General features: G+C 32.4%; 1 protein-coding gene across 1 annotated transcript in view; it reads left to right on the forward strand.

Moving 5' to 3' along the window:
- LOC114324796 (serine protease gd) overlaps nt 1–16,853 on the forward strand; it is an 83,304-nt gene that overhangs the window by 24,225 nt on the left and 42,226 nt on the right. Inside the window, exons 2-4 of the mRNA XM_028272644.2 lie at nt 91–310; nt 7,884–8,040; nt 15,193–15,493. Of these exons, the coding sequence (XP_028128445.1) occupies nt 101–310; nt 7,884–8,040; nt 15,193–15,493 (668 nt within the window). The 5' untranslated portion in view covers nt 91–100. The remainder of the gene's footprint in view (nt 1–90; nt 311–7,883; nt 8,041–15,192; nt 15,494–16,853) is intronic.

The raw sequence follows: 16,853 nt of genomic DNA on the forward strand, positions 1-16,853 counted from the left end.
TACTGTTAAGGTACTCGGTCCACCCAACAGCACTGTTGTTTATTTTAAAAGCTAGAAACTTTTTGTTTATAATAAGTATTTTACTTTCAGATAATTCAAGATGAAGCACAAATATGGGCTTGTTGTTCTACTGATTTGTCTGCCAGTGATACTGAGTATAAGAGTTCCTCCCAATCCATGCCCTAATATGTTTCAGTACTACAAAGATCCACAAGGAAGAATATACGGAGAAGCGCAAATACCATACGATAACGCCGAGTTGTTAGTATTTAGTGTAAATGCATCTTTCTTGGGAAGTTTTACCCAACCGGTAAGCATTTTTTATTTTTTTTTCTATTCTACATTTATTTATGCATATTTTAATTATTGTTATCAACTATTCTGAATGGGAAATAAGCCACAATTTAACTAAAAAAATTATTTTATTAACTTTTCGACGCCCAAATCGGATGTCGTTGTCAAAATACAAAATATTACTAAATTAAACAAAAATGTTGTTGCTTAGTGTAAAAAATAAATATAAATGAGTCAGATTAAATAAATTATTAGACAAATTTTTTACTAAGCAATATAATTTTTGTTTAATTTGATAATATTTTGTATTTTGACAACGACATCCGATTATAAAACGTCAAAAGTCAATTGACAAGACAATTTTTAAGAACCCCAATGCACTACAAATATTGCTGATAATATCCATTAATCTTTTATAAGAATAAGACTAAGATGGGCAGGACATCTAGCAGGACAACCTGTGTGTAGTAGAAATAGGGGTAGTCCAAAACTCAGATGGAAGGATGGTGTGGATGAGGATGGGAGAAAAATAGGCGCAGCAAACTGGCAACGGTTGGCAATGGATAGGACTGACTGGCGTAATAGACTTGGGGACGTCGAGGCTCTTTCATAGGGCTGTAGCACCATTGATGATAATGATCCATTCATTATTCGCAACAGTTATGGTTGATAATCATTCATCAAGAACATGATATTTCACAGGACATTATAAATAAACAAATATTGCGACATATTTTGTAGGAGAGATATCTAACCACAAACATTACAGTAGTGTACTGTATTACACATACCATTGCGGTTTTACCACATTGTGATTATACATACTAGTCCTTATGTTAATCAATTCGAATCAGATAAACATGAATAAACTATTATCGGAGAGAACAAGTTAAAGATATGTGAATTCTACAGAAAAATAGTTATTTCTTGTTTTTCTATTGATTCTAAAAAGTGTTTTCCGCAATATGACTAAAATAATTTTGCAGTAGCAATAAATGGTAGAGACACCACTGCGAGACACAAATCTTAGTGATGGGAAAAACCTCATGATTCACAAATAAAATTTATAATCATTATTGCATTGTTGCGTAAAATAAAATTAGAAAAAATCTTTTTTTAGATTATCGTTAGACATCTTTTTTAGATCTTTTTTTACTAATAATGCAGTTAATAAATTAATAAATCAAAACATTACATTACACGTTGGGATTTGTGAATAAGCTGGAGTAAATAAATTATGTAATTAATATGCAATGAGCAGCTCCACAAAAAGATAATGTCCCAAAGATATTTACTTTCGTAGGTAGGTACTTTCTTCTTCTTCTTCCTTCTTTAATGTAGGCTTTAAAGCCTGTTTCTTTTCTTGGTCTGCCAATACTTCTTCGTCCATTTGGTGACTTATCTCGTGCTATTCGTACTATCCTATCCTCTGCCATTCTACTAACGTGTTCTTTCCACTCCTGTTTCCGTTTTGTCACCCATCCATTTATGTCTTCTACATTGCATGATCTTCTTATATTTTCGCTTCTCTCCTTATCCAACAGACTTTTCCCTAATATTCGTCGGAGTATTTTCATCTCTGTTGTTTCTAGTAGTTGTCTCGTTTTAGATGTGTCAGGTCTTGTCTTCGCCGTGTAAGTCAATATAGGTCTAATTGCTGCTTTATAGATTCTTGCTTTTGTGTCTCGTGTTAAGTGTTTTTTCTTCCAGATTGTGTCATTAAGAGATCCCGCCGCTTTACTTGCTTTTAAGCTTTGTAGGTAGGGGTGCTTGCTGCACTCTCTGATTGGACTAGAATATGGTTTGGCTGTATTTTCGTTTTGCAACGAAATTGAAAATGGTTATTCATTTTTGATTTACATGTTTACTCTGATTGGAGTAAGAAGGGAACCATTCTCGTTGGAACTTTACCGCGCTGTAAAATTCCCTCATCTTCCTTAGTCTCAGCATCCGTATTGCTTGCAAATTGTTGAAGCCTCGGAAAACTTATTCATTCTTTCGTAAGTAGGTACTTAAGTTTTTAAAAAACTTCCTCCACCGTCTCAGAACTGGGGTCCTATTTTCGAATTCATTCGTGCATATTTCGCATACGAAATTAGAAGAATTTCGCTTGAAATCCGGTGTCTTGTATTTTCGAATACTTCGTGTACGAATTTTTTCGTATACGACGACTCGAATGGGTATGAACCATTCGAATCGTGATGCTCGTATACGAATTATTGTTGTCATTTCAAGGTTATTTCAGCTGTCATGATAGTTTTAGCTGATAGTGTTAATTGTGTTGTTGTCTACAATATTTTTACATTGAAATTTATTTTCAATGGCTGGTTTAAATAATTCTTTAACCTTTAACTACCCGCGCATCAAGTTATAACATAACTACACGCGTGGCGTACTTTGTACGCCACAAGAAAATACACTTAAAAACAGCGGATTTGTTTAATTTTTTTTGAAAAAATACACTTAGTTGTTTGTTACAAACCTTATTCGGCATCAGTGGATACTTGGAGTTCCTTTTAAGTAAGCCAATTGGGTTTTATAACTGGAATCATGGAATAACTGGATTCCATGATAAATAAAATTACTAATAAAAAATTTTTTTAAATGTGATTTTTTACAGGAGAAAAAGTATTGTTTACAAAGAAAAATATATTTTTTGCCATAATGACTAAAAAACAATTAAAATATGTACTTATATTACGACTTATAGTAATATAATCCTGGGGTATATTGTCCACCACCGGAAACAACAAATAATAAAATGTAAATTACGATCTTTCCAGCACGCCGATTATAACGAAACTAAAACCAAATTGTAAAGCACATTCCAGTGATAGGTAAGAAAAATAAGCAAGGTCAAAAATTAAATTTTTAAATATATTTCCAGTAGAATTCTTATATCTGGCGTACAAAGTACGCCAGCGCGTGTAGTTAAAGGTTAATAGAAAGAAAGAACATGTTGTACGATTATGCCTTGAAAATATAACCTAACCTTACTTTATGTACGCATTTTATCATTGGATCTAAGCTCCAAATTTGACATATGACACCGTTGCCATATCCTCAATTTTTCATACTATCACATTATATAAAGGTGCATTTAAAAAATCGCTTTGAAGTAAAGTTTTGAAAAATAAATAGTAAAATCTCAGTGTAAATACTGGATACAAAAATAATATTAAACAAAATAGCACACTTTCTGCGGACTTTGCAAATCGATATTACTAATATTCCTATGCACTCTTAAGATTCAATTGCACTTAAAATAACTGCTAAACAACTTTTCCCAAAAAATGGCATTTTTTATAATTTGTTCAGACCATAAGTCGTTATCTTTATATATTAAACGTTCTTATACAATCTTATTCTTGTACATTATACCCCAGTATATCTAACAAATATAACATTTTATTTTTAATACTGCGATATACCTACCATTGATTGAAATTATACAAGAAATATACAAAAAAAGTATGGCAACATTGCGACTCTTCAGATGACAAATAAGTTCAATGTTATTCGAATTTGCAGTGTTCGAAGGACGTTCAAAAATACACATTCACGTTGGTATACGAAATTTTTCATTCGAGTTAACCCGTATGCGAAAATATTCGATTTAATTCGAAAATACGACCCCTGATGATATGATTGTAATGTAGCAAATTTGCGCCACACTGTATATCGTAAATATTTCAGAAAAATTTGATTTATTCTCTTAAATTCGGCTTAAAGTCAAGCGTCCACAGACCCGCATCGTACGCATCGTACGCAACGGATTTTAGTTTGACAATCGATAATGCGATCCGTACGATGCGGATCAGTGGACGCGGTTACATAAGTTTCTGTACAAGGCAAACTAAAATCCGTTGCGTACGATACGTCCGATGCGTACGATGCGGGTCTGTGGACGCTTGCCTTAAATAGACAGTTTGGTTTCGTTTCGATTCAGAGTTGATCATGTAACCCCTCTGATGGGGTCTGGGGAGACTGAAAAGTACGTAAGGGAATGACTGATTTATAATTTTGGAATTGTATCGATATAATTTTATGATATTAATATTTTAAAGTCCAAACAATCTCGTCATAATTGAGAGGGCCAGATGTAAAAGGGTTTAAGTGCAGTTTTGATAGTTCTGAGATAATCAGCTTCAAAGTTGTTTAAGTTTTACAAATTCTAGGAGTCACTAAACTAAAATATGTCTAGTGTACAGGGTGTCCCAAATTGGTATGTTTTGCAGTGTATATCGAAAACTAGAGGAGATAGAAAAAAAGTAGTTGAAATGTCATGACTTCTTTTTTCGTTAAAGTAACGATTGCCCAATCAAATCATCAATAGCTCCTCACATTATCGAGATACTGGGCGATTATTGAAAAATGTCGAAAACGACAGGGTTACAGATCTTCTTTATTAAGAAAAATTTTAAAAAACTTTATAGGAACTTTTGATAGATACATTATGGACGGATTCAGTGGCCTACAAAAAACTTTTTTAGGGGGTCTCGTTAAGGAAATATAAACCATACTTATGTTTTTTTAAATGGGACACCCTGTATATTTTGACATTTTTCCTTTACCTTTTTAATTCTCTTTCATCTGATATGACATATCATATATCTATTTTGAGTTGTTCGAACTACCGTGCAAATAAATTGTTTATACTTGACGTCAGGTTAAAGGCACTTAAAAATAAAATACTCGGTAACGTATTTTAACATTTTAATACTAGGGTACCAATCCTTGACATTTTTATTTAGCAAAAATAAAATCAATCAACTTAAAAAATAGGAATAACGAATTTACCAACAACAAAAACTACTTAACTACAAGAATTAATTTTACAAAAATAATAACATTAACATAAACCAAGAAACAACAATAATAAACAACGTAACAACTATAATTCATTTTACAAAAATATGAAAATTATAATAAATGTTCAAAATACTCCCCGTTTTGTTGTAATAATAATTGACACGATATTGATATCCTAACGATTATTTGAGAAGGATACAATTTGCAGAATGGTATACAGAACAATGTAATGAAAATCCAAATTTTTATTCAAAGGTAATATTTAGCGATGAAGCTCGCATATCCAGTGCAGGAATATTTAACCGACACAATGAACAATATTGGAATGACTCAAATTCCCACTTAGTTCAAGGGACCAGGAGGCAAGGCAGATTCGGTTTTAACGTTAGTTGTTTTGTCAAGCATAATAAATTAGTTTATCACCTATTTGACGATAAACTAACATCTTTGAAACTAATTTAAATAACATTTCTGATGAGTAATATTTGGCTGATCGGAATACATTTTGGCGACAAGATGGAGAACCTGCCCATAATGCAGAATTCGTTGGAAATTATTTAAATGAAAAATTTCATAATCGGTGGATTGGAACTTATGGTCCTATTAGGTGGCCCCCTCGTTCACCAGAACTATATCCTCCTGATTTTTTTATTTGAGGATTTTAAAAAACAACATTTATAAAACTGAATTTAATACAAAGGAAGAATTATTGCAAAGCATTCATCAAGCATTTAGAAAAATAAAACCAGTGCATAATATGCACTGCATATACTCAATTGTGTAAGATCTGTAAGAAAAAGGTGTCAATTATTATTACAACAAAACGGGGAGTATTTTGAAAATTTATTATGATTTTCATATTTTTGTAAAATTAATTATAGTTGTTACGTTGTTTATTATTGTTGTTTGTTGGTTTATGTTAATGTTATTATTTTTCTAAAATTAATTCTTGTAGTTAAGTAGTTTTTTGTTGTTGGTAAATTCGTTATTCCTATTTTTTTAAGTTGATTGATTTTATTTAAAAATGTCAAGAATTGGTACCCTAGTATTAAAATGTTAAAATATGTTACCGAGTGTGTTATTTTTAAGTGCCTTTAACCTGACGTTAACTATAAACAACTTATTTGCACGGTAGCTCCAACAACTGAACATAGATATATGATATGTCATATCAGATGAAAGAGAATTAAAAAGGTAAACAAAAAATTTCAAAATATACAGAGTGTCCCATTTAAAAAAACATAAGTATGGTTTATATTTCCTTAGCGAGACCCCCTAAAAAAATTTTTTGTACGCCACTGAATCCGTCCGTAATATATCTATCAAAAGTTCCTATAAAGTTTTTTAAAATTTTTCTTAATAAAAAAGATCTGTAACCCTGTCGTTTTCGACATTTTTTAATAATCGCCCAGTATCTCGATAATGTAAGGAGCTATTGATGATTTGATTGGGCAATCGTTACTTTAACGAAAAAAGAAGTCATGACATCCTAACTACTTTTTTTCTATCTCCTCTAGTTTTCGGTATACACTGCAAAACATACCAATTTGGGACACCCTGTACATTGTACCATAAAATGATAAAAATATAAGGGTATATTACTACTCTTCCTACCACTACTCCTTCCTTTTTTTTCAATTTTAAAAAAATGTACTTGAATCGGTACATGGTGTTGATAAATGGTACTGGTAAATCGGTTCAAGTGCAGATATTAACTATATATTACTGTAGGTTTTCTTTAAAGACAATCGTAATAAAAGTCCGTTTGATGTTTAACAGTTTTAATTAATAAAATAGATGACTAAATTATTGATACTATTAAATTGACGAAATGTAATAGTGTTGTGTAATTGCGACTAAAATCTTACGTGTTCTTATTCTTACAAAAAAGAAATGTATTTATAGATAATTTGCGTCTAATCAATATAATACCCGTCTTAATTCGTCTTTTTACGTCTTATTAACCCTAAGAGCACGTCCGTCGCGTTTATGCTGGTAAAATCGACCGCCTGTATTCGTTCTAGTTCCCTACGCTAAAACCAACCCTCTTAGGCTAATCTCCTTTTTCCTGTGAAAGAACCCAATTAAAATTGGTTCAAAGTATGTACCGACCCGCCGCCGTCTTTTTACAATAAACTAAAACTATAAAGTTAAAAGTAGTCCGCTACCGTCGCCGTAATCCCCAATTCGTTCTGCACATCTGGGCCAACGTCCATATGTGAGACCCTTATCCCGTTCTCGTACTAATAATTAAGAAAAATGATATACAGGGGAATTTAAAATATAAGGTAAACTATTTACAATCCTACATTACTAATCATTTTTGTCCCAGCTGTTATCCACAGTGTAACTACAACTGGCAAGTTGCATAATACTTAATTAGTCTTCAAAATTGGTCATAAATCTAATATTTATTTACTCGAATATAATCCTGTATTAACATGTGTTTACACACTACAGAATACTAAAAATAGTTTTGTGCTAAAATGGTTCAAGCGCACCTAAACCCGTTTATTACTATTTGTTTTTACAGAGTACTAAAAATAGTTTTGTGGTGAAACGGTTCAAGCGCATGGTTAAACCTGTTTACTACCAAAGCAAACTGCAATTGTTTTCAGTGAACTAAATATAATGGCGATAGATGGCGACTGTAGGGCGAAATATGCTTAAATTAGTTAGAGTTAAGAGTTAAATTACTTAGAGTAAAATTTTAAAAAAGTGCACTTAAACCCTTTTACCTCTAACCCCCTCAATTATTTAACTTAACTTTTTTGCAGAAACTAAGACTGGAAAGATTAACTGAACTAAATGAACTAAACGATGGTACGTCGCACGTTATATACAACATATTTTTTCCATTTACCAACGTTATACCTAAAATAACTGGACTCACATATAACGATAGAATATACTGTAGTGGTCCTGCTGAACCAGGTAAGTCTTTCAGAAACTATCATATTTTCTTCAGTTATTGTAACCACTCATCCAAGATTTGACCATCGTAGTATATTTTACCACGTTTTTGGAATAATGATTCCATCATCAGTGCTTAGTACAGATCACATTACAATGTTTGTGTTACCAAGATATGTGGGAAAAACATTTAGTTGTTATAAAATTTTAAATTGTTTACATTATATTATAAAAATGTCTAGAGGGTAGACCTCAAATAACGGACTTCAAGTAGCAACGTTAACAAAGTTAGCAACGTTAACAAGTTATTATAGCTACTGATGATGATAATGAACGTTAATAAGTCCGTTATGTGAGGTCTACCCTCTGGACATTGCAACCCACATGGGAAGAGTTATGTGATGCCTGATAGTTAAGTCCAGGAATTACCAGAGAACGGCAGTTCTCGTCCCCAAAACTCTCAAAAACTTCGAAAATAAATTTAAGTCCGACCTTTGCGGCTTTTAATAGTACTGATCATTATCTTTCCAACGCATGTCTAATTGTGAAAACCGGTTATACCATTCAAAAGTTACCGAGCTCAGAAATATGACTCAATTTCTATTTAAAAAAGGGAAAATGTTTGTGGATAGAGGATATGTGTGTATGTGGCTGGAAAAGTTAAACCGATCTGAATTTTTTTTCTGTGTTTGAAGAGGGAGTCAGGGCCGATTTAGAACTGGTGTAGTTTGTGACTTTTGACCATTCATCAGCCAACTATAGGACTTGGTAAGTACAAAACGGTATATTTTTGGGGGTATATATCTTCGGTTCACAAAGAGACAGGAGAACCGCAAATACACCAAATCAATAATGTTGAGTTTAGCTTTCAAATGATGTTTAAGCCGTCAGGATCAGACATACACACGGCTCAGTATCGCCGAAAAACTGAAAAACTATACTTTGAAAATTTTGGTTTTTCGACAATTGCTCAAAATTTCAACCTACGAATTGCGCAGATAACTGAGCGTTTGCAGAAGGAATCTAGACGAATCTGACGGTGTATACCTCATATACGGGAAAATTCGAATTTTTAAGTTATAGGCTTCATAAGTATGATCAAATCTATTTCCTATGGGAAAAACGGTTTTTCAAGCTCAATAATTCCTGTAATAGCTTCAGTTATCATACTTGACATTAGATCCATCAGATACTACTTGTCAATACGTTTCAAACTCATGTTTAGTGATCAAGATCGGTTAAGCCGTTTAGAAGTTATTAAGCTACAAAAGTATAATAAAATTAACGATTATTCCGTTTATGTAGTTGTAGTGGTTACGACGCTAAATTTGATCTGGCAACGGGCCATCCGAGTTCATTAACCGGCCATCCCAATAATTTTTTTCAGTCTATTTCGAATAGAAAAAAATCTAGTGTACATTCGATGGACACTAGATTATTTGGGAGATAATGCGACAAAGGCGACCATTTATAAAGCTTAACGTGTAATCGAGAAAAATTGCATTCAACTTCATACATTTAATTTATAAAAAAACTTTGAAAAACTCCTGATACAAGAATAAAAAACCGCTAAACGCCGTAAAAATAAGTGGCGCATACAATATTCCAGCTACAAGAGATCTTTTTTTTTACTCCAATTTATTTAACAATCTGTTCCGTTAGGAACAATCAGTTAGTTAAAGTTATGACTTTCTTAGGCTATGACATGTAGGTAAGAATTCTAATGAAAACTTTCCTTTCTAAATTATCAACAAATGTATAGATAGTACTACTAGTAAAATAAAGTAAAACTTAAAATAGTTCTAATTTATCTAAAAATCTATTTGGTAAGTCAGTTGGTTTATAACGCTTAAGTCTGCGAACTTCACCCTCCGTGTTTAATAATTCACTCGCGAAATCATTTGGATGCGCACTAAGTCTTTCTTCATACTTTTCACTGTATTTGCTGATTTCTTCTTTGATGCTGGGAACTTTCAGGTCTCTCTCTATTACTGCGTTGGGGACGTACCATGGAGCGTTTACTATGGTTCTTAATGCCTTATTTTGAAAACGTTGTATAATTTCCAAGCTAGAGTTGCTGGCTGAGCCCCATAGCTGTATGCCATAGGTCCATATGGGTTTAAGTATGGCTTTGTATACCACTAATTTATTTTCAATTGACAGTTTTGAATGTCTACCCAGAATCCAGTACATTTGTTGAAGTTTGAGTCCAAGTTGCTTTCTTTTGGTGAATATGTGTTTTCTCCATGTTAGTCTTTTATCTAGATGTATGCCCAGGTATTTGGTTGTATATACTTGTAATAATTGTTTGTTGTTTATGTATACTGGTGGACAGCTCTCTCTTCGCATGGTAAATGTCATGTGGGTCGATTTTGTTTCATTAGCTCTTAGTTTCCATTTTTTTAACCATTTTTCTATTTTATTTAAGTGGACTTGTAAGTTATGCGAAGCTCTTTGGGGGTCTGTGTGAGATGCGATAATACCTGTGTCATCCGCGAATGTTGCGACTGTTGTCGATCTAGTTGTAGGTAGGTCAGCAGTAAATAACAGGTATAGTAAGGGACCAAGTACACTACCTTATGGGACGCCGGATTTTATTTTAAATAGTTCTGAGCGAGCATCTTGTTGTTTTACTAATGAAAAGCGATCTGTCAGATACGATTTTATAATTAAATAATATTGATACGGAAGATTTTTCTTCAGCTTATGGAGGAGTCCTGTATGCCACACTTTGTCGAATGCTTGGCTGATATCTAGAAAAGCTGCACTACAGTACCTCTTGTTTTCTAGATCATTGCTGATTTGTTTGACTATACGATGTGTTTGCTCTATTGTTCCATGTTTGCTACGAAAACCAAATTGATGTTTTGGAATTAATCTTGTTTCTTCTATTATTGGTTCTAATCGACGTAGAAACATTTTTTTCAAATAGCTTAGATAATATAGGTAAGAGACTAATGGGTCTATATGAGTTCAGTTCTTTGGGGTCTTTTCCTGGTTTTTGTAACATTATGATCTCTGCTACTTTCCACTGATTGGGAAAATGTGCATACGTAAGTATTGCATTAAATATATGTGTTATTGCCATGATTGTTTTCTTAGTTACGTTTTGCAGGATTTTTCCAGTGACGAGGTCATATCCAGGAGCCTTTTTTGGATTGATTTCATTCATAATTACCATTCGGATTTCTTTAGGTTTAAATTTTTTTATTGGAAGATCCATTTGAAAAGGTATATCAAGAAAATTTAAGATTTCATTATTATCTTCGTCGTTTTGGTCCATGTTGTAAGGTTTAAAGACGTTGCTTAGGTGTTCAGCAAAGGCCTTTGCTTTTTCATTAATACTTCTGGCCCATGTTCCCGCAGAGTCTCTAAGCGGAGGTATTTGTTGTATTGGTCTTTTCATTTTTCGTGTAGCACGCCATAGAGAATAATCTGTTGCTTCCGTAGGTGTTAGTTTTTCGAGGTACTCTTGTACGTTCTGATTCCTTATTGCGTGTAGTAGTCTTTTTAATTCAGATGCTGCTCTGTTATAATTCCTTTTATTGATTTCAGTTCTATTGTTTTGTCACTTTTTACGAAGTCTTCGTTTCTCTATGATTTTTTCTTTTACAATAATTGGATTATCACCTTTGGATTTATTATCGGCAACATTGGGAGTTGCGTGCCAGGCTGCTGTTTGAATTCCTTTTGTTAGATTTGCGACGGCTTCATCAATGTTCTGTGGTGTCTTGAGTGGAACGTTTAGTTCAATGTTCTCATCAAGTTTTTGTCGGAATAGCTCCCAGTTGGTCTTTAGGTTGCATACAAGAGATCTGATATGAATATTACGTGGCGCAAAAATATATTTTCATTTTGATGCAAAATAAAATTTTAGTTTTATTTTAGAAGATTTTTCCATAATACTTGCTAAATTTAACGTAAACGAGCAACAAAAGAGTTTCAAAATTCAAACTGTATCAAAGTTACTATTTTTTTGGCGCGTTTTACTTCAAATTTAGCAAATATTATGGAAAAATCTTCTAAAATAAAACTAAAATTTTATTTTGCATCAAAATGAAAATACACTTTAGCGCCACGTAATATTCATATCAGATCTTTTGTAGCTGGAATGTTGTATGCGCCACTCATTTTTACGGCGTTTAGCGGTCTTTTATTCTTGAATTTTATACATCACACATATTTTTATAATATAATGTAAACAATTATAAATTTTATAACAACTAAAGAGTTTTTACCCACATATTTTAGTGGCTCAAACATGTAATATGACCTGTATGAAGCACTGATGATGGTATCATTATTCCGAAAATGCTCTTAGATGTAGCCGTTTTTAGGGATTTTTTATAAATATACCTTTTACAAAGGAACTTAACTATTTTTTGTGATTTATGGTATACAGCTATCTACAGGAATTTAATTTCTTCGTATATTTTCAAAAATATTGATTAGCATTTAAAATAACATCCATTAAATTCTCATTAATTTATACATGAAATGTATTTTGAAATCGTATTGTTTAATAAATACATTTCGTTCAAGTTATCAATGTTTTTTTCCTCTAATTTTAAAAGTCAATCAACTTTAGAAATGTGATACGATAGAGTTTTATGTGAAGAGAAATATATAGGGTGTGCCAAAAGAAGCAGGACGATCGAATATCTGGCAAAATCAATAAAAAAAAACTGAAAACGTATGTTTTATACTTTGAAATAATCTATCTTCTTCGAATTAATCGAATTAAATCGAATTAATCGAATTAACGCGTTTAAAATGTGGACATTTAGAAAAGTGTGAAGGATTTCATGGGTAGATATAAGGTTTGTTCTAGCAAATAGTCAAACTAGTCAGAAACCGTCAGCAAACAGTTGGTCAGTGAGAGAACATAATACAGTCACCAGTGCTACTTCTATCCCCTCTACTCGCGCTGCCTGGTCGACTATTCGCTGATGGTTTCAAACCGTTTTAAACTGATACCTAGAAAACTAGAACAAACCTACAGTCACGAATATAGAAGTGTTAAGGAGAATAGGCAGAGGAAGGGGAAATTGTAATAACTCGTACATGTGATGAGGGGCGAAAAATATAACATCTTGATACTCATCATAATTCAAGAAAAAATAGAGGTAGGAGGAGTGTAGAAAGAAGACGCGTTTCCTGGTTGAAGAATCTGAGGAAATGCTTTGGATGCAGCGCAAGGAACTGTTCAGAGCAGCTGCCAACCTTCGTCGCGGAGATGACACTTAAAGGAGAAGAACAATCCATCTAAAGGCACCAAACACGACTCCCATACCCAGTCCATAGGGTATGGATGGGGGCAACTTTGAGATTTTAAATAGGAACCTCTTTTTGTAGTTAAGTGCTCTTTCTTTACTCGCTCTTTGTACCCTGTCCATAAGATGCTAAAGTTCATCAATACTGCAGGTAATACTGCAAGTATCTGTATCGTCTGCATATCGAATATCGTTTGTCAATTCTTCATTGATGTTTATGCCTCCGTTTGATTCATCCAGTGATGCAGTTTTTTAAGTTGGTTCGGAGCGAATATTAAAAGGAGAGGGGATAGAACACAATTAACAACTTTTACCCTGGCTATCTGATTCCAGTAGACTTGTCACAATTAGGATGTCGTTATCATCAATTCCTATGTTTTGGAGAATTTCTATTAGTTGGTCAGGTCTTACATTGTCAAAAGCCTTCGAGTAATCCATAAAGCATATTTAGACACCCTTTACAATTTACACTTAATGAGAAAATAATCCATATGGTATTCCATTAATCTTAATACATCGACTTAATGTCGACTACTTTACAATGTTAAATACATATATCAATAATGTAATTTAGAGGTTTTTACAATGAATGAAGTGGCTAGTTTCATATACTTATACACTGGACGTAAGTAACCACATTTTCTATTATTTCAACTGTCAAAATTTCGTCATTTTGCTTTTAAATTTAAGTGGTTTACTTGTTTCCAGGTTCACACTGATGATGGTCAGTTTTGACAGAAAACCTTTTGTGCTTTGTAATTTTGCACTACCTTGTGGATAAGTTTTAAGGAATTTTTTAATTAATTCATATACCTATATACAACAGAAGTGTTTACTTCATTATACGTTGTCTTAACGAAGGAATACAGGCAACTACAACTACAGGGTTTACCCTTTTTAAAGATTTGATAAAATAATCTCTTTGTATCTCAATGCTTTAACCAACATTTAACTAACCAACATAATAATCTATTGTAATAATAATATATTCTTCAAAATTAAAAGGAAAAGATTCCTCTCATTGGCTGTATACCATAATAAAAAACTTACTAAGGAAGTAAAACTTCATATGTAGGTTGATGGTATATAAAATTTATTAAAAAATTTTTGATCTAAAAAGATCCAAATTGAATTGAAGTGGGTACATCACTAGTACAGAAAACACAAACGTTTTCGGACCAATCAGTCCATCATCAGGTTGAAAACCTAAAATAAGTAAACCACTGTATAAAAAGGCCAAGTTAAAATGTTAAAATAAAAAGCGAATGTTAAAATAATATAAAAATGTAATGAGACTATAATGGAGTCTTCATCTTGGCTTCAAACTGACAGACTGAAATATGACATTAAAAGAATATTGACAAGACCTTCTAGGTAGGGAATTTTATGTGTATACAGTTACTTTATATTATAAAAATGGAAGAAAAGAATAAAGAAAAAACTAAAGAAAAATAAAAGGAAATTTATTAAATGATAAATATAAGGTAAAAGAATTATTGAATAAATATGGAGTTTTACTGTTATGATATGCAATTTAAGTTAATTAAAAATCACAAAGTAGAATTAAGAGTATAACTGGTTGCCTGAATTCATGTAAATTAGACGGGGAAAAGAAAACAAAATTAAGAGTAAATTACTATGGTGTAAGATAACTGAGATTAAAGTACTAAATGGTTTTATATTTTATGTGAAAATAAAATTAAAATTTTAATTTAATTTTAATGATGGACTGATTGGTCCGAAAACGTTTGTGTTTTTTGTACTAGTTATGTACCCACGTAAATTCAATTTCGACCTTTTTAGGTAAAAAAAATTTTAATAAATTCTATATACCATCTACCTACAAGTGAAGTTTTACTTCCTTAGTAAGTTTAATATATTCTTCATTTTTTACTTTTAGTAATACCAGGAGAACCCGGAATAACTAACGTTTGGTCGCAAATCAGCTTCCAGTTTTCTCGAAGAGAAAAGGGCTTCTACAAAAAGGAAACTAAGCCAGATTCTTCAGATGACGATATTCCTGTCAAAAGGCCAAATGAAAAAGCAACTCCACCTCGACCAAAGCCGACTCCATCCATCTACATTCCAACACAGCCTGAGATTCCAGTACGGCAGCCTGACTCATGGGTGACACCTACTCTGGACCAACGACCTCCCGGTCCTAACCCTACTGATGCTGATCCGGGTCTAATTGATCAGAAGTATATCGAAATATTTTACTATAAAACTGATAAAATTCTATTTTTTTATGCACATGCTTAATAATCAGAGGTATGTATGTTAAAATTATGACTGTGAGGTAGAACGTAGAGGTGGGAATTACACGTTATGTGGGTATTTTGGAACGGTAGAAATGGATTCAACTAAGGTAGTATAAACGCATAGCAAATTTGATAAATTTTTATATTGATATAAAAATGAGGTAAGCAAAAATGTCCGTAAATATTTTAGCGCAAATTTTGCAAGTTTAGCAAGCGTCTTAAAAAAGAATTTAATACCTATATCTATATAATAGAATGGCTCATTTTTCCTACATAAAATGTCAAAAAATATTAGAAGTTTTCATTTTTAGATGAAAAAACAATGGATATCAAATAAGCTTACTCTGTTATACATCTTGTGTCTTTTATTATTATCAGTCAATGATTCATGCTTTTTTTGTGATTATATGTCCGTGTATGTACCTATTAAACATTTTTAATGCATCTAGGGAAAAGTTTTGTATTTTCTGGTACACATCCTATTTAACAAGGTTAAAGAAATAATTATAAGATAATCAATTTATTTTAACCTGGGCGACCGGTTTCGAATACTAAACAATGCTGTTCTTCATTAGGTCGCCGGAACGGCAATTATGCTCAATTATACTGGGCTGTTATCTAGGGATGATCAGCTTTATTGCACATCGAAAATCGTAGAATGTTTCTTCAAAAGAGAGTTAGGCAATAAACAGGGATAGGAGAAAATTATTGATATGGTTGTTTCTCAAATGTCATACAGTTTATACTTAGGGATGGGAAAAACCTACCGGTTTAAACCTAAAACCGGTTTTTTTACTTCGCAATAACCGGTTTTACCGGTTGTTTTTTGTCCCGATTATAACCGGTTTTTTCTTTTTAAAGTTAAAACCGGTTATTAGGTTTTTACGGTGATTAGGATTAGGTTAGGTATTATTTTGGATCCCAATCATAATTATTTTTCTCAAGTATTTATTCTAAACAAAACCATAATTGAAATTTTATTTTATTTTATAAAATACAGAAGCAAACTGAAAGTGCAATCTCACATCAGCCAGAAACAATTATTAAGTTTTATTATAATATTTCCTTGAAAGGGTATTTTTAATCATAATATTTACATAAGAAGTGATCTGGTTGAATTAGACGCAAACATCATCTATTTTTCACACTTAACTCTTGACATTGAAAGTGGGTGAATTCGGTGAATGACTTTTTCTGATTACCAAAAATAATGCTCTGACTGACTATGAATATCGAATTACTGATTACGAATACGAATCTCCAAGAATTTCGCTACGTTTTCAAAACGATACACTCATAC

Source organism: Diabrotica virgifera, chromosome 7 (genome assembly GCF_917563875.1).
Source record: "Diabrotica virgifera virgifera chromosome 7, PGI_DIABVI_V3a".
In the NCBI taxonomy this organism is placed as follows: domain Eukaryota; kingdom Metazoa; phylum Arthropoda; class Insecta; order Coleoptera; family Chrysomelidae; genus Diabrotica; species Diabrotica virgifera.